The following is a 19,757-nucleotide window of genomic DNA, read 5'->3' as shown; positions in this document are numbered from 1 at the left end:
CTGATTTGAGCTAAAGTCCGGCAGTAAACATTTGGGTCTAGGATCGAGAATTTCGGTCGCGATAAAGTCGAGATGATAAAAACCCAGGTCTAGGTACAGACTTATGAAAAGACAATGCTCGACCAAAATGCACTATGAAAAGACCATACTCGACTCATTTGAGCTATGAAAAGAGTTTAGCTGGACTTTAAGACATTCTGGAATTTAGCTCGACTCAAATTTTTCGCAAAAGATTTTAACTGGACCAAAATTTTTACAAAAGACTTTGGCTCGACTTAAGCTCGACACAATGTTTGCAAACAAAGTCGAGTTAAAGTCTTTTCATGGGTCCATCATTGGTGTTTTCATAAGTCTGCTTCTTTTGCCATTAAAATTTTTCGTGCAAAACTGCATATAACGTAGTCAGCGTGTATACTACTTCATTTTTCACTATTCAGATGAACCACAAATCCCTCAAAAACGTGCATTCTTTTTTAAAAAAGATAGTTCATAAATTTGGAAGGGAAAACAAATTGAATAACGCCGAAATTTTGTTATGGCTAATGGGACTAGGACCAATAAACTTAAGCTAGCTGGTTTCATTAAATCAAGTCATGTGGTCATTGAATCAAGTCTATACGCGAGCTGCCATATCTCTTTATCTTAAGATCTTTAGAATCAATGATTTTGGAGTATCTCAATTATGCATATCAAATTCAATTCGAAACTCGAGACATATTCATCAGCCACAAAAATTGAACAAAAATTGTACTTTTAACACAATTCTCTAGCACAAACGTGTGTATGTTGGCGCAACACGTTAGTACACGACATGAAAAACACTGCGGGAGTTCGAACCCCCAACGCGCCGCAACTCTCTCGAGTAAACAGACATAGCTGATTGATGCTCATCCCTTCTTCCAGTTCTAGCTTAATTCAATCTCCTTTCTTTCTTTTCTTTCTCTTTCATTTACCTATTCTTTATTTCTTCCCCCTCTCTGACAAAACTTACCTTCATGCCTAACAATGTCCAATAACATCTGCGAACCTGGTTAGCCAGAAGTACCCAACGACAAGTAATAGCAATCAGGAAAAACCAGTAAAAACCCTCCACGGTGTTTAAAATGGTTTCGTACCCCAGTAACATTGTACAGTTTAGAGTCAACTGCCCAAATTCAATCTCAAACTTACAAACTCTTGAAACTGCTGTCGTAATAAAACTTGATTGTGTTAATGGTTGTACATGAATTTCTCGTCTCTTTATCTTAAGATTTGCTGATAATCTTAAGGCTTTTGGCAGTTTTCCAACTGTTTCTTAAGTTGGACAGCTCTGGTGCACAGCTATTTAGTCTTGCTCCGGCTCTGCTTCTTTATGTACAGAAGCAGAAAAAATTTGAAAAATATCGACTTATGGAAAGACTAATGGTGGAACCATGAAATGACGTTTGCTCAACTTTGTTGGTTATGAAATGACTAATGGTGGACCTATGAAAAGACCTTAGCTGGAGTTTCTTTGTTATGAAAAGACTTAAGCTCGACCCATGAAAAGAAATTAGCTCGACTTTAACTAGGAAGCTCGAACGTGTAATTATAGTCAACATTGGCCCGCTACTAGACTTTTAAAGTCTTTCCACAAGTCGAGGTCTAGGCCTGGGAATAGAGCTAAAGTGTTTTTATTAACTATTTATGTCAATACTGGTATTTTCATACGCATTTTGGTCGGATGTTATTCTCATAATTCGAGACCTAAACCTGAATCAGGCTCTGAGAGCGAGCCAAAGGATGATTATTTACAATTTTGACCCAGCCAAAATCTGATTATAATAAAAGCGCGCAGTTCGTTGGACAAAATTATTCAATACAGCAAATGACTTATTGATTCAGCGGTGTCACCGGTATCCTTCAACTAAAAATTTGATTATACAACTAAAATTGCTGCGATTCATCGACGGATGGCAAAATTCAGTTCAAAAATATGCTCCCTTATGAGAAAGCAATTGAACCACAAGTAGGGTATCCATTTATATTCAACCACTCCAACAACCCACTTCCCCTGAATTTTTGTAGATTTTTGTTATATCCTCTACAAAGGGCAGGTTTCGAAATACGTCAAGAGATCGACAAGAGGATTACTTGCATTCCAGACTGAGGTGTGAGACTAAAGATTCTTTTTGCCCATTTACGCCCGCAGATAGATGTTTTCAGCCCTGTGATACCTGTGTACATTTACATTCAATTTTATTTATTTGGTGCAGTAAATTTCATACGATGTATTTAATTATTTCATTTCATTTGCCCTTCATTTCTTATTTTATTCCTGATCATGCTTCATGTCACTAGTTGCTTTTATTTCATTTAACTTTGGTTTCCCGCTTCGTGATCAGACAAGTCTGATCATACGTTCACGCTTTGTTGATAAGCATTTTAGTTAAGATTTCAGTTCACCAATTCAAATTCAGTTGCTCTTCTTTCTTTGCGAACTCGCAACGCAAGTTAAAAAAAAGGACTAAGTTCCAATTTCGCAGCACGAATCACAATTAACGTAGTATAAAGCTAACACGCACTGCGAGAGCCTACCGAAATATAATAGCGTACGACATGACGCAACCAGCAAACAAGCGTACACGCCTCGGAATTGATGCATTTTGGGACAAACCGACCCAAGATCCCCCTGTACGATGTGAAAAAGGGAGAGTACAATATAAACTCGCACTTCTTGCAAAAGAGAACACCATCCTTGGCACCCTTCTCGGACCAAAACTTGAGATGGTGGATCCTCCTTTGGTACCCATCTACGATTAGACAATCGTTGGTTCTTCGGCACAATCTGAGAGAGAAAGAAATGCTCGCAACGCACAACAGAAAATGAACTGACAGAACAAAGGTCAACGATTGATTGAAATCGGCATCATGTGCGGTGATAAGCTTTGGCCACTCGCGGACCGGAAAGCAGTCTCTCTGCTGTACTTGAGCATCAGAGTGGAAGGAAGAAGGATCCTGAATGGCAAAAATCCGCACATATTGATCGATACGTTGTCCAGAGCGGAATTATGGAAAATTGTAGAGGCTGCTTTCATACGATCCCGGAACATCACTTTCGATCGTCATGTCATCTTGATCACGAAACAACTTCGGGGTGAAACTGTCGAACATTTCTATGGTAAACTGCAGTAAGCGGAAAATTGCGATTTTGAAAATAAGGTGGAAACCTTGATACGTGATGTGTTTGTCACTAATCTGATTGATCCCGGGATTCAAAAAGAACTAAATAAAGAAACAGTAGAGCCAAGACTAATTGGAATTGGGAAATAATATGGAACTTGGGATGCGAAAGCAACATCAAATACAACAACACAATACGACCCTCATCAAAGTAGCTCGCGATCATCGAATTGTTCATTCCCAAACTTTCATAAACAAGGTAATCAACTTCCTTTGTATTGTTTAAATTGCGGCGGAAAATGGCTCCCAAATCATCGCGAGAATTGCAACGCTATGGGTAAAACAGGTAATAATTGTGGTTTGGTTAATCACCTTGCAAAAATTTGCCGTAAAGAAAAGAATTCAAAGCCCCCATAATCCCAAAAAAGGAACTTTAAAAACAGTGGACGAAGAACCACACCCCGAAGATTCTGTGAACTTCATTCAATCTTCGATACTCTACGAATCTGACTACAGCAGTGGGGAGGACAATATGGTCGCTCTCGTTCAAAACGATATTTCGAAAATAGAACTCGTGAACATGTCAATCAAAATCAGCAATATCTCAACTGCCCTGCTTGTGGACTCCTGGAGCGCGTGTAGTATTCTTAATCGGTCTATCGCGTTGCAATTAGTAAGAAGCCGCCCACACGTTTTCTGGAATCACGATAATACAAGTCCGCAACTCAGGACCTTCTCGAATGAACCGATTCGCATTGATGGTAAAGTACAAGCTCGAGTATCGAGCAACGGTTGGACTTTACATTTGACTACATTCACTGTTGTCACCAATGGCTTAAAATTGCTAATTGGTGGAGACTTGTCCGACAATTAGGCCTAGCTGTAACGCAATCATCTTTCCTCCCAGGTAATCAAGTCAACACTATTTCACAAATTTCAGAATTCAAAAAACACATTGCATTAAAAATCACTAATATAGTCTCTCGTGTTGGAAGATCAAAAAAAAATCACGCTGTTCAATCGAAAATTTACAAGAACTTTCAACCTTCCAACAGACAATTGAACTTAGATCCTGTTACAGCAAACTATTGCAACATTAATATAAATAGCGGCGACATGACAGGCACTTATAGATTCCAAACTGGGTTTTATGGTTTAACGGATATGCCGGCAGAGTTTCAAAAAGCCGTGAAGTATACCCTCATTGGTCTAAAAACTCCCTATTGTTTTCTCGATGATATTTTAATTGTTAGTAAAGGATCAGAGAAAGAACACAAACAGCATGCCCTAAATTGCTTTAAGCGGTTGGACGAAGAAAATGTTAGGATTAATCATCCAAAATGTCTTTTTTCTAAATTCGAAAATGATTGGCGTGGATGTCATATTTCACAATCGGTTATTTCATCTCTCGAAAGCAAAACTTCAGCCATCTTAGCACTTGAAGAACCAAAGTCATTTAAGAAACTTCGATCTTTTCTGGGTTCGGTACGATACATTAGTAAATTTATTCCTAATCTCGCACAAGTTAGTCACACACTACGACCAGTATTGAAAAAATCAATTAAATTTATATGGCCTGATGCACATGAAAAACATTTTCTGAAATAAAGAAATCTATTGCGAATGCTACTGAAAATAGTCATTACAGCCCGCAGCTCGAAACACGGGTAAAATGTAACGCGTATTGCTTCGGTGTTGGGTCGGCACTTGAACTGTTAACAGTTGACGGATGCAAACCAACTGGGTTTACATCTCGATTTCCATATGCTTGTGAAGAATAATAAAGTGCTAATGAACTAGAACGTGTCGGAGCAGCTTGGTCTATCAAACGTTTTAAAAATACCTGTTTGGTAAACATTTTACGGTGATTACAGACCTCATAGCCCTCCTTTCTATATTGAAAGAAAATCGATTAAATAAGGCGTACAATAGTCGCATGACTCGTTGGATCGATGCAGTTCTACCTTTTCAGTTTGATATCAAACATATGCAAGGGGTAAAATGGGTTTGATTGATTGCATTTCAAGACATCCAATTCACAAAGCTAAAAAAGTCTCTGCACATGTTGAGAAATTTATCGTTGCCAAACTAAGGCTTATATCTACATTCGACAATTCATCAATATTACAATCTATTCAATCCGCACCCCTTTTACACAATTTAATACAAGCGCATAATTTCGCACCTTAAATCACAGCTAAAAGTGAACCTATAACAATAAAAAATTAATTTAGCAAACTTGCCACTCGCGTACATAAGCATGATTACTATTTATCCCCCGCGCCGCGAAATCAATTCGCAATTACTAGCTTTATTTCAAACAATTTAAAATATGCATACCCCCGTGCCGCAGTTACCTTTTAACACTCTACTCGCTAAGCGCAATTTAACTCACTTTAATCAATCTTTCCAAAATCGGAATGAAAAAATTTTCGCGAGGCTTGATACTCAATTCACTAAACCTATTTTCCCACCAATTAAAAGTCATTCTAAAAATTTTTCTGGAAGTCACTATCAAAAACGAATCAGTGCCTTTTGCCCCAAATTACTCTAGAATCAAGTCAGACATATTTCATTCAAAATCTTCTTCGTACCTCGAAAAAAATTCTAACATTACTTTCATCAGTAGAAATCATACTCAAATGCCTTCAAAAAAGAACATTGCAAAAGTCCAATTCATTGACTCCTTACGCCCAGCAAATCCACTTTGTACTCCCCGAAACTCTTCTCGCACTGCGCATCAGCCTGCAAATTCCCCAATCTCTACTCGCACTGCGAATCCCCCTCCCATTCCAACAACTCAAGTTTACCAGTACTGTCATCAGGTGTTAGCACTCCACTAAATCCCAACCCCCAACTCCCCACATTTGAAAATATTGTATTCAAAAGCTTCAGTAAATCATTAATTGCAGCACCAACCAGCAAAAACGCAGTCCTTAAAGAGGTCCGCGATTGCATTTTAACCAACAACGAAACCCGTCTTAAAGAACTTAACCCTTATATGCATTCTTTCTGGACACATCTTCATGTTGGTTCCGGCTGCGCCTATATTGATAAGAAAGCAGCTATACCCAACGTCTTTTGCGAAGCGCTAATAGAGGACATCCATGCAAGCCACCCAGGTTCCTGGGGAATGATATGCATGACCACGCACTGCTGGTGGTCATACATGAATCGCCAACTTAAATTTAAAGCTACGGAATGCAAACCATGCAGAGCAATTGGTAAGAATCTTAGCTCTGTTATCCCTGCTAAGCAACTTTGACCTGATGTACCTTGAGTTAAATCGAATCAGGAAATTCAAATTGATTTTGGAGGACAAATTTTCGATGAAAAGGGGAACGAAGTATAGTTTTTGGCTGCAATAGATCGCTTTTCCGAATGTCCCACTGCATGTATTCAAAAAAAAGCCCCTGGATCAAAAATTTTGGAACATGTATTTTGAAAATCATGGAATCCCTCGTTCCATTCGACTGGATCAATCAAAATATTTGGTTGGCAATCAAGTAAAGACCCGCAATAAAAATAACATTGAAATTTTTGAAGCTCTTGTTAACGATCATCGTGCTTTTGGTTTGGTAGAAAGACTTATTCAAGCAATTAAGAATAGACTGGCATGTATTACTGAAGGAAAATTGGCTAACAATGCATTCTTTGTAAAACATGCAATACAGATCCCTTTTCACCAATTGCAAGAATGTAAACAGAAAACAACAAAGATTTCGCCCTCCAAAGCGCATTTTGGCCGGAAAAATAATACCTCCCTGAGCGTAATCTCAACTAAACTTAAATTATCTAACCTCTCATACGAAAACAAAAATCACTATTTAGATGAAGACACAGTCATCCCTGAGGAAATCTTACCCAACGAAAAATGGCTCAACGGCTACAGGAGTGACATTGAGGTTGAGATAGGAATGACTCGGGCAACGCGGGATGAAAGCAAAAGGGAAAGAAAAAGCACGGATGGTGAGTGCAGATTTCTCCGTTCTGGTGTTTGCAGGCCAATTCCCCTCACAGAGAAGGCAGTGACACTAAAATTGGCCCAAAAGATCCACGGGAAAAGACTATCTAAAAAGAACCTGGAGGACTTGTATGAAGTCTTAGCCCCAGGCTCCAACATCATAAAAGTAAGCCCGAGAACTTCTACGATTAAGGAACCAAGCAAAACGTTATTCACAGTACCGGATAGTGATATTGTTATATTCGGCACACTACAAGAGGGGCAGAAACCACTAAAAGTCTACGCAGACCAACGCGGGCCACGCACTTGTAAAATCCACAGCCACGTGAAACAGGTCACACGCAAACTAAGGGCTGACAACAAGAAGAAACCGCAGGCGAGAACCCGGTAGCGGGGTTTCATCTTTTCGATCGATCAAATCACGCGCGATGCAAGGGCGCATACCGGAGATTACAATTTTTCTCGCGATACTAATTCAACGCAATAATGAGCAAGCAGACTCGCACATTAAACTGGTACTTCCTCAACAATCAGCTTCCTCGTCGGTCCTACAACAAGTCTTACCGCCCCCTGTAAAGCAACACAAATCGCCGGACAGAAATGGCCTCGGTCAGAATTTATCGTAGTCCCTTGTATTACGGTTTCGATAACTCCTCGTCCGGCTCAACTATAGCAGCCCCGCCAAAACAACCATGCCCGGCGGGGTTTGTCCAAAAACTTGGAGAAGTATCACCTCCTGACTCACGCGTTAAACTAATAATACAAACAGACAGACTCCTGTCGGACAAACAGACTCCGATGTTGGATGACAGTCTACGAAGGAGAAAATCAGGAAACCTATGACCGAAACATCATTATTCAATTAAACTTTGAAAAACTGTCGAACTCTTAATTTAAAATAATGTTATTATAAAATATGCTAAGCAGTACAAATATTGTTATTATTTATTCAACCGGGGACCAAGTATTATTTGTAAATATTGTTATTACTATTACCTACAAAGGAAAAATTGTACACTAAGTACAATTTTTCAATTTCTCAACAAAGGGTATGTTATACCTAATTACAATTACAATCAATTTTTTTCTTTGGTGATGTAAATTTCATACGATGTATTTATTTAGTTTATTTCAATTGGCCTTCGTATTTTTTTTCATTCCTGTTCATACTTCATGTCACAAGACGTTTTTATTTCATTTACCCTTTGTTTCCCGCTTAGTGATCAGACATGTCTGATCATACGTTCACGCTTTGTTGATCAGCCTTTTAGTTAAGATTTCATTTCACCAATTCAAAGTCAGTTGCTTTTCTTTCTTTGCGAGCTCGCACCGCAAGTTAAGAAAAATGGCTAAGTTCCAATTTCGCACCGCGAATCACAATTCCCGTAGTATGAAGCTAATGCGCACTGCGAGAGCCTGCCGAAATATAATAGCGTATGACAAGCCCACTGGTGAACAAGTAGTGAACAAATTTAAAATGCGGGAATAAATTTGGTATAAACCAATGCAACCTTGCGTGCCCGTTCACAAAATTGTTCACAAAATAGTAAATCACAAAATCAGCACTGAAACATATACTATTTAGTCAATTTTTTTAGAATATGTTAAAATTGTTAACAGTAGTTTTTTGTCAACTCTTTACCTAGTTTCATTAGTGAGACGTCAAATAACACACACACCATTGGCATCCAAAGACAGCTTAATCAAACATTTTTGTGGGGCAGAGTAGATAGCTTGTGGCTTTAATGGCTTTCATGAAAATTCTTTCATGAAAAAAACCTCTTTGACTTCGCATTTTTGCTTTTGTGTGTGTTTTTGTTACCTAGTCTCGTTAATAACAGATCACATATGACATTTTTGGTAGTTTTCCAACTGTTTCTTAAGTTGGACAGCTCTGATGTACAGCTATTTAGTCTTGCTCCGGCTCTGCTTCTTCATGTACAAAGCAGAAAAAATTTTAAAAATATCGGATTATATTATCGAGACTTATAGAAAGACTAATGGTGGAACCATGAAATGACCTTTGCTCGACTTTGTTGGTTATGAAATGACTAATGGTGGACCTATGAAAAGACCTTAGCTGGAGTTTCTTTGTTATGAAAAGACTTAAGCTCGACCCATGAAAAGAAATTAGCTCGACTTTAACTAGGAAGCTCGAACGTGTAATTATAGTCAATATTGGCCCGCTACTAGACTTTTAAAGTCTTTCCACAAGTCGAGGTCTAGGCCTGGGAATAGAGCTAAAGTGTTTTTATTAACTATTTATGTCAAAACTGGTATTTTCATACGCATTTTGGGTCGGATGTTATTCTCATAATTCGCGACCTAAACCTGAATCAGGCTCTGAGAGCGAGCCAAAGGATGACTATTAACAATTTTGACCCAGCCAAAATCTGATTATAATAAAAGCGCGCAGTTCTTGGGACAAAGTTATTCAATACAGCAAATGACTTATTGATTCAGCGGTGTCACCGGTATCCTTCAACTAAAAATTTGATTACACAACTAAAATTGCTGCGATTCATCGACGGATGGAAAAATTCAGTTCAAAAATATGCTCCCTTATGAGAAAGCAATTGAACCACAAGTAGGGTATCCAATTATATTCAACCACTCCAACAACCCACTTCCCTTGAATTTTTGTAGATTTTTGTGATATCCTCTACAAAGGGCATGTTTCGAAATACGTCAAGAGATCGACAAGAGGATTACTTGCATTCCAGACTGAGGTGTGAGAATAAAGATTCTTTTTGCCCATTTACGCCCGAAGATAGATGTTTTCAGCCCTGTGATACCTGTGTACATTTACATTCAATTTTATTTATTTGGTGCAGTAAATTTCATACGATGTATTTAATTATTTCATTTCATTTGCCCTTCATTTCTTATTTTATTCCTGATCATGCTTCATGTCACTAGTTGCTTTTATTTCATTTACCTTTGGTTTCCCGCCTCGTGAACAGACAAGTCTGATCATACGTTCACGCTTTGTTGAAAAGCATTTTAGGTAAGATTTCAGTTCACCAATTCAAATTCAGTTGCTCTTCTTTCTTTGCGAACTCGCACCGCAAGTTAAGAAAAAAAACTAAGCTCCAATTTCGCACCGCATCACAATTCCCGTAGTATGAAGCTAATGCGCATTGCGAGAGCCTGCCGAATTATAATAGCGTACGACAAGCCCACTGGTGAACAAGTAGTGAACAATTTTAAAATGCGGGAATAAATTTGGTATAAACCAAAGTAACCTTGTGTGCCCGTTCACAAAATTGTTCACAAAGTAGTAAATCACAAAACAGCACTAAAACATATACTATTTAGTAAATTTTTTTAGAATATGTTAAAATTGTTAACAGTAGTTTTTTTTGTCAACAATTTACCTAGTTTCATTAATGAGACTTCAAATAACACACACACCATTGGCATCCTCAGACAGCTTAACCGAACATTTTTGTGGGGCAGAGTAGATAGCTGATGGCTTTAATGGCTTTCATGAAAATTCTTTAATGCAAAAACACTCCTTGACGTCGCATTTTTGCTTTTTTGTGTGTTTTTGTTACCTAGTCTCGTTAATTACAGATCACACAAGACATTATTGGATTCGCGAGAAGGCACCAGTGTACAAAATTTGAAGTTTATAAAGCATTTGTTACGAATTTACTGGCTTCTACACTGTTTCTCGTCAAAAAAATTTAAATTAATACTTGATTTGTTTTTATTTGACGTTCTGTTTGTAAACGTACGCCACATTCCGAATTGTAACAGGTCTCCATGTCTTCCTTTGGGCGAATAAAATAACCTAATTAATTATTTCATTTTGTAGCTAACAGCTTTCATGACTTTGAAATTAGTTGTTTGCAAAAAAAAACAAAATTATTTTTTAATTTTTCAACTTTTTCACTTTCTTGTCAATTTCTTATCTAGTCTCATTAATGGGAGCCACATACAAAATTTTTGGCATTCGAAGAAGGTGCAGCCGAACATGTTTTGAGGGCCAGAGTATGGCTTTACGGCTTCGACAGCGTTTTCTCGCATATTTTGTTTGAATTTTTGTTTGTTGTCTCTATTTGTCGTTCTTTGTTTAACTGCAATAAAAATTGATTAAAATTAGGTCTTATTGCCTTCCTATTTGGACATCACCGATAGTAAAACATTTGGTTTTCTTCAGCCGATATCTAATAGTTTTCATTACTTTGAATTTTTTCTTTCTTAAGATATGTGAATTTATTCACTTCCCTGTTTTTGTTTTTTTTTCGTTTAATGGTGACCCTGCTTTTTATGGACTGGTTCCATGTTTTTCTAATAAAGTACAAGTTTTTTTGTTCAGTTTCAATTTTATCTGACGCTCTCTTGACTTTCTAATAATTTTTTTTTAAAATGGACATAAAATTTTGGATGTAATTAATGTTTGTTGCTGTTTTTTTGATTTTGTTGTTCGTCTTGCCTTGTTTTCTTAATAATGGCAGATCTCATCAACCTAATACGGCATTTCCCCTGAAGTTTTTCCGTTGGAGTCAATATTTTTGTTCATAAACAAATTTTTTGGAAAATACTTGATTTTTTGAGGGTGTTCTATCTGTTCATCATTTGGTAGAAAATTATGCCAAAAATGTGGATGAGTGGGTTCGGAACTTTATGTGCAAACGCACATTACCGAGCATCCTTGTTCTTTTTAGACGCAATAACTTGTTGTCGGTCCTTTCGTTTTCAAAAAACCGTAGAAATAATAGTGTTCCTTTTTTGAGAATTTTTGTAGTCTGGGCAGTAATGATGAGTATCGACAGAGTGTATAAGGAGCCGTCCAGAAAAAATCCAGAAGAAACCATGTATTGGGTTTTGTACGGATCAGAATGTGTTCAGAGAGGGAATTTTTCAGTCTGAGCAGTTTAAAAAGTGACATGATCCTAATATGTTCATAGTAAAAACACAGACACAGACAGAGAAATATTATAAGAATCAGCGCTGATTTACTGTATTACTATGATGCGGGTGGCAACTTACTCTGAACAACAGTGCATAGGGTGGACCTGGCCCTGTCCAATGCAATTAACACGTGTGTGTACATTGAGTTCATCCCGAAGAACATCAACACCACTGATTCCCTGAAACACAGGTGTTATTCTCCTAGAAACAGTTTCCTTGTTTATTTAATCAACCAAAAATGTAATTCAATTAACAAAGAACACATAACTTAGCTATGCTTGTATGACTGTTATGTGCTCTTAACCCCGCAGCTCAAAATAACAAATGCCAATTGAGGCTATTGGTGAGCCTTGTTTCCTTTCATGCATCTTTTGCGTTGGTACCAATAATTGCAAATTGCTTCTGGTTATCGATTAGAATAAGTCACAAGTCACAAGTCACAACAGGAACTTTTTTAAATCTGTAAAACGAAAATTCAAAATCTTATAACCATAACAAAAGTTTGGTTGAACATTTACATTTAACAATGACTTTAAAACATATGAAAAGTTCGGTCTTTAAAATACTAGTAAAAACAATTTCTAAAACCTTGTACTTGTCTATCTATTGGAAAACGTTCAAGTAATTTGGTAGTACAATTGGTAGTACATAAATTGGTAGTACAAAAGGTTGCTGAATGCTGCATGCCTTCGTTTGACTGGTACACAAATGGCCATTTAAATAATGAGCTCTATCTTTCATTTCAACAACCTTTTCCAGAATAAGATTTTAAAAAGAGTTTTTGTCGGCGATGAGTTAGGGGCCAATATATATATATATATATATATATATATATATATATATATATATATATATATATTTTCACAAAGCAGTTTATAATATATTTTTGCCCGGTGTCAGGACAATATACCCAATACCATAATACCCAATGCCATAATACCCAATTCCAAAATACCCAATGTGCCATAATACCCAATTCCAAAATACCCAATGTGCCAAAATACCCAATGCCAAAATACCCAATGCCAAATTACCCAATGCCATTATACCCAATTAAATTATACCCAATGCCTATTACCCTATTTATAATTTAATAATTATAATCTTGAAATTAAGGTATAATCCTACAATTAGAGTACCAGTCTACCATTAAATTCAAATTAACTAATTAGACGCAATTTAAGTAAACAAGACGCAAAATTATCACAGAAACTGAATTGTTCAAAGAAACTTGACTCGTTATTCTAGTCTTTAAACTTGGCCAAATATAGACGCTAAACATGAGCGAAATAACTTGGGGTACGTCCCAACAGAACCGATTAATTTTAATCCTTGATGGTATCGGCAGGTTTTCCTGACTTCTTCCCAGTTTTTTAATTTCCAATCTTTTTATTAAGTCAACTTTTAATTTTTCGTGAAAATTTTTTTATCGCCGGAATTCGAACCTCCGCCGTGTTTTTTGTTGCATGCATTAACCGCCGCGCCAATTCCGCTTTGATGTTTGCAGTGATATTTTTTGTTATCTTTTATGTGTTAAGTTTAAACAAATTTAACCTAAAAGGCGATTTGACCTAAAAGGCGGTTTGACTTAAAAGGCGGTTTGACCTAAAAGGCGGTTTAACCTAAAAGCGGCATTTCAATTGTTTGTTCTCTTTTATGTTTTTCTGTGCAAGCGTTCTAAAATTTGACGTCATTTCTTTAAAGCACAATTAGGCCATACCATTTCGCCTTTGAACTTAAAATGAGCATTCTTTATCAAAGTTAGCATCAAAGTGATTATTGTTATTATTACGATTGGGTATATTGGCATTGGGTATTTTGGCATTGGGTATATTGGCATATTGGGTATAATGGCATTGGGTATTTTGGCATTGGGTAGAATGGCATTGGGTATATTGTCATGTAACCTTTTTGCCCAAGGGCTGCGTTTACGCAAACTAAAGCGACGGAAAAGTTCATCACTACGGAAAATTGGGAACTCAAATTCAAAGACCACATGTCTTAGTAAGATATCTGTCTTGATTAATTAAAGAAACTGATGCTAGTTATAACAAGGAGGCTGGCTGATATGCGTTTTAACATATAATTTTCCGACCTCACTCAATCCCTTTTTTGGCTAAATTGTCTACCAAATGATGCAGAGATAGAAAGCTTTCAAAAATCCAAATCTTATACAGAAAACAATTGGCGTATGAATGAAAGATGCTTCCAACTCAATTAAGAATTCTGATAAAATAGTCAAATTAGGGTCAAATCAAACCTAAACTAAACTACTTAAATTGTAATTCACAAGAAAAACATAGGATCAGTACTTATTGAGACTCGGTAACAAGTAGAAAAAAACACGGCGGACTTCAAAAATACGTTTATATATTATAAAAAGATTTTAATTTCAAATAGCGTAAACCATTAGATATAACTAAAAAAGAATTATGGTCATTTATAATTCCATTTAAGGAAATATGTTCTACTTCTACAAAAACAATCACAAAATTACGAAAAACTATAAAAACAATCATTTTGTGCAATAAATGTTGCCACAGTCGTTAAAATAAATCTGTTCCTTAATAGACAAGATACAATCAATTAATACAAATAAATAACAACAACCAACATTTACATCTAAAACTCAATTTCTGTTCTTTTTTCTGAAAAAAATACATAAAATTAAAGTCAATAAAGCACTAATTAAAACCCTTAATTAAAAAATTTATTTTGTACATAACTAAAAAGACAGACGACCAGTCCTTAATGATACTCGGTAACAAGTAGAGAAAAAAGAACAAAAAGGGCAATGTTGAAAAAATACGTTTAAATTTCTCGAAAACAAGTAATTTTAGTTAATGGGTAACATATTGAATTTGTCAAACAGGTTAGGATTCGCCCATACCTCAAATTGAAGACATTGAGAGCTCTTATTATCCAAAAATTCTTCTACAGCTTCAAAAACAAACGGCAATTTCCGTCGAAAAACAATAAATCAGTTACTTTTTCAAAAAGCCGCAATTATTGGATTACCGATAATAAATTATTTGTCATCTGATTAATGAGACTAAATTACATGTAGAAAAAATGAACAAAGAGAAAATTTTGAAAAAAATAAGTTTTTTTATTTTTTTTTCGAAACAAACAATTTCAATTATTAAGAACATTTAGACATCAATTAGAAACTTTAAATCAGTTATAGTTCATTTTAGCTCAATATTAGGACATTGAGACTGTCATTTCCCAGAATAGGTTGTATGTCTAGAAAATTAATCGACAAATTCAGATGAACACAAAAAAGTTTCAGAAACTTTTGTAAGCAAACGGTGTCGAAGCCGTTAAAACCATAATCTATTCCGAAAGATTAAGATATATGAAATTTAACCTTCTTGGAACAACAATAATGTGGCATATGAACTCTGAATATTGAGAAAAGCAACTATTAGGAAGAAAAAGAACAAAATAGCTAAGTTAAACAAATAAAATTGAATTTTTCGAAAGCAATAAATTGTAAAGTCATAAAAGCCGTAGCTATCAACTGATATAATTAAATGGGTTTGCTTGTTTTTCCTTTGAAAAAATTGAGATTTTTCATCATTCAGAAGATGTCTTACGTCTACAACAAGAACGAGACAAACAGAAAAAATCAAAAATAAATTAATTTTTTGCGAATGGACGGTGCCGAAGCCGTTAAAACAAAAAAATGCTCTAAAGACGTTAGATATGTTCAATTGTGCCTTTTTTCAACACAAAATATGTGGTCAATGATTATTAAAATCAGGTAGACAAAAAGGATGTGCACAGTTTGATATTATGTCATTTTTTTGAAAAAAAAAATAATTTCAAAGTCCTGAAAATTTTCAACTGAGGACAGTTAATAGGTTTTATTTAATTCATGCACAAGAGGCTGCCATGACATGGATATATCCAGATTTAATCTTACGACTACAAAAAGAAAAGAAATTTAATGTCACGAAAAAACAAACCACTGTATTCTGCAGAAGACAGTGTCGAAGCCGTTAAAACCCTAATACCTTCACTGAAAGAAGAACTGATATAATAAATCCCTTTTCTGTTTGAAGGCAAAAATTACTATTTGATCAGTCAATTATATGACAAGAAAAGACAGAAAAGTCAAGGATATATGGGAAATTGTCCAAAAATTGTCCAAAAATTGTCCAAATATGGGAAATTGTCCAATTGAACAAAAAATTGTCCAAACTTAATATCTCCAAATTCAAAAATATTAAATTTTAATCCATTATAAAGAATGCAAAAACTGTATTCGCTAATACAAAGCTACTATATGACCGATTGTTTTATTTGAAAACACGTATATTGAAAACCCGAAACAACCAGAGCTTTTGGCTGAAAAATTAAATAGTTTTCTTTAATTGTCGTTAGAAAATCAATTGCATCTGTCATTAGTATGCGTTGATTTTAATTGTTCCGTTTTAACTTACACACAAAGCAAAGCAAAATATGTTTAAGAAAGACAGGGATTGATTTCAATCACAATTTTTTTTGGGTTATTGGGACTGTAAAGTTAGCGATTGGGCCAAAATTAGACATGATATTGCTCTTAGTCCATTCAGAACACGTAATTTTTCTGAATACTATTGATATGGAAAATGTGACAAGAAATCGGTATATCAAAAACGAAGGATATATTTTGGATTATTATTGAGTTAAATTAGCAAAAGAACATCAAAATTTTCATTCAAGAACACTCTCAAAGGATGCGAAATTAAACTAGCCCTTTTTGGTGTGTAACGAAGATTTTGTCAGGCGTGATTACCGCGCACAACCGCGAACAGTTCTCAGGCGTGTCAACCGCGCATATTTAAACAATATGGACTAAAGAATCTTATTTCGTGACATATTTGATGAAAAAAACTGAATTTTCAAAATTAAAGCAAAACTGGTAGCCAGAAAATTGGATCAAACAGTTCATCAGCACTCTTCTCTCTTTAGAGGTAAAGCCAACAACACTATCGCTGACAATTTTTTATATAGTTTTCATTGATATTGGCGAAACTTTGTGTAAAAATGCGAAAAGTGTGCACAAAAAAACAACGAAAGTCAGTCGAGTGTTCACAAAAATTTAGACCTCGATAACTCCGTCGAATAAACGAAATTCTAAAAAACGTTTTTATTATGTATTCTACGCTGGACGGGCTTTCTAATGATACCACTTACCCGTTAACGATTAATATATTGATCGGTCAAAATTGACTGATTAAAAAACCCATTTTAGTATATAGTTCTTCCCTGAAAAAGCAAAAGCTGATTTCAGATACATTTATCGGGATTATAGACAAAAATGGACCACAAATTGAAAGAAACTAGTTTATAAAACCAATAGCAGGAGATTTGGACTACTGTGGACTTACAATGTGCCTAGTACTGGTGAATCGATAAACTTGAAGACTCCCGTTACAGTACAGACACCACTGATTGAGATACAAAAGTCGGAACAGCTCAGAATGATACAATAAATTTGAAAGTGAGTCCGGATCATTTTGCCCCAGATTGTTCTCAGGTACCGTATGATCATGAAGATCGCGATCAAACTGGCAAACGCTGGGAATAATCGGACGCTCACCAATTGTCCGAAGAACCAAGACCACGTTAGTTCCTCTTTCGATTCGGCAAGCGCTGTGGTCGCAACAATTTCGGCTGCTTGAGAAAGCAAAGGGTAGTTTTGTTGAGGGATAGCAACATTTTGCTGAACAAGAGGGTTATTTTGGTAACTTTGCGATTGTTGTTGCGTAGGGTTAATGTTAACGGGCAAGTTTTGAAAATTCTGGTCCGAAACTGGAAGGTTGTTTGTTGACATTATTTATTTCTATCTTTGCAAAATGTTGGCAAAATAAGCAAAACAAAGATAGGAAGTATAAACAAGGGGGAAATTTAACTTGCTTTGTTTTCTTGATTTTATAAGCTGAAATTAAATTCTTAATGAATTGTTAAAACTAGCTAAACGGCGTCGAGGAATCAATAACTTAATTGACTAAGATAAAATTCAATTATTTAATTCCTCGAGAATTCCTTGGTAATTCCTATTGACTTCATTCCTTTTAAAAGTAAGTTCTTCTTTGAACCAGATCAGATTAAAAAGTTGTTTTAAGAGCCCCAATTACAGCGAGTGCTATTTCAGTACCTTTCAATGTCAGTTACCAAAAGCCTCAAAGTGAAAATGTAGTTTTTGTTTACACGTTTAATATTTATTGAATACAATTATGCGTAAAGAATGAACAAAAATTGATCCTAATACATTGGAAATATCGTTTAGATCATTTTAGGGTAGGGTTTCAAATTATTAGGGTTTAATACCGGATTTAACCCAGGAAATCACACGAAAAAACTGTATGCTAGCCTCATTTAGCTCCGATCGATTTCACAGAAAAACATATTAATGAAATCGTGTTGTCAGGAAACCAAGACAGCGTAGGTTCAGTTGTTTGAAGCACCACAAAAAACCCTGGGAATCGAAACTGCCAAAAATACAAGGCCTTTTTCAACGCACAAATCTTTATAAGTTATGGTACCCTTAACGAAGTAGTCTGCAAAATTCACAGAAAAATAAATTTGATGATCTCACAAATATATGTTTTTTATTAAAACCAGTTGTTGTTGTTCAGACAGTTTTGGCCAATCGATTTATTCAACTTAGGTAATTTTTAGCGGTGTCTTCAGAGAATCCATCAATCGCATAACCCGAAAGGAAAAACGATTTTTTTTAATTTTGTTTCTTTTTCGAGGAGTTATCGAGGTTTAGATTTTTATGCAATCGACCGATTTATATTCTTTTTTTTTGTTAACATTTTTTTTCGTTTATGCGTCAATTTTCATAAATTTTTCTAAATGATGTTATAATGAAAGTGTTAACCACAGTGCTATTGTTTTCACCTTGAAACATAGACGAAGGTTGCTAAACTGTTTGATCTAATTTTTGCCTGAAATTTTTTTCAATAGTTATTCAAACTCACCCTCTTTTAACGCAACGATGAAAAAGATTATTTTTGATCCCAACACAGATTTTCACAATAAGAGTTAATTCTGAATGAATTTTGCACTCATTGGTTTTTCGTCAGTCACAGAGAAGCAAGATTTTCTATGCAGATTGAATTGTTAACAGCTTTTATTTCAAATATGGCCAATTGAACGCATATTATTCTTTCAGAGAAAAGTTGTTAGTTTATATGGTTTCGACAAAGAGTTTACTTAAATAAATGAACCCTTGAGTTTGCGAGCATTTGTGGGTCTCTGTGAGTTCCTATGACTAAGAATGAGAAATCAAAAGCAATTTCGGCGTTATAATGAGGTTAATGTTAACCTATTTAATACTTTCATAGATACATAATGGCTTTTAAGCAAACGAATAAACTAATTTTGAATATGTATCTGTGAATTTGGGAACTTTCGAACTTTCGCAATCTTTTTCTGTCAATATGTATATTAAATTCATTATCAAGACGTCACACGTTTCTTCGAAAGCAGAATTTTGTCTGTGTAGCGAATTTATGCTTTTACTATTAGTTTTAAAACTAAAAAACTAAATATTTTGTGATTTCTGAGGAATGCCCATATTTAAGTCTCTTTTGGTCACACTGTCAACTTAGTGACGGGTCTCATTGTTGCTGAATTGAGACGCAATTTAACATTTTTGATGTTTTGAGTTGAAAACTTTTTTGAATGCCTTGCTTCGCAAATCGTTTGATGTTTTTTTTCCTGTATTTGTTGG

General features: G+C 35.5%; 2 protein-coding genes across 2 annotated transcripts in view; one reads left to right on the top strand and one right to left on the bottom strand.

The window, feature by feature from the left end:
- The window catches only part of LOC142340633 (rhodopsin-like), a 51,208-nt gene extending 33,215 nt beyond the window's left edge, over positions 1 to 17,993 (bottom strand). The window contains exons 1-2 of the mRNA XM_075391327.1: positions 17,404 to 17,993; positions 12,104 to 12,204 (exon numbers count right to left, since the gene is read on the bottom strand). Of these exons, the coding sequence (XP_075247442.1) occupies positions 12,104 to 12,204; positions 17,404 to 17,849 (547 nt within the window). The 5' untranslated portion in view covers positions 17,850 to 17,993. The remainder of the gene's footprint in view (positions 1 to 12,103; positions 12,205 to 17,403) is intronic.
- Positions 1 to 19,757, top strand: part of LOC142341614 (uncharacterized) — a 221,242-nt gene that overhangs the window by 85,447 nt on the left and 116,038 nt on the right. The window lies entirely within an intron of this gene.

The sequence above is a fragment of the Convolutriloba macropyga genome, chromosome 6, assembly GCF_964194025.1.
Source record: "Convolutriloba macropyga chromosome 6, txConMacr16.3, whole genome shotgun sequence".
Lineage (NCBI taxonomy): Eukaryota > Metazoa > Xenacoelomorpha > Acoela > Convolutidae > Convolutriloba > Convolutriloba macropyga.
This window is presented reverse-complemented; position numbering and strand designations above follow the sequence as displayed.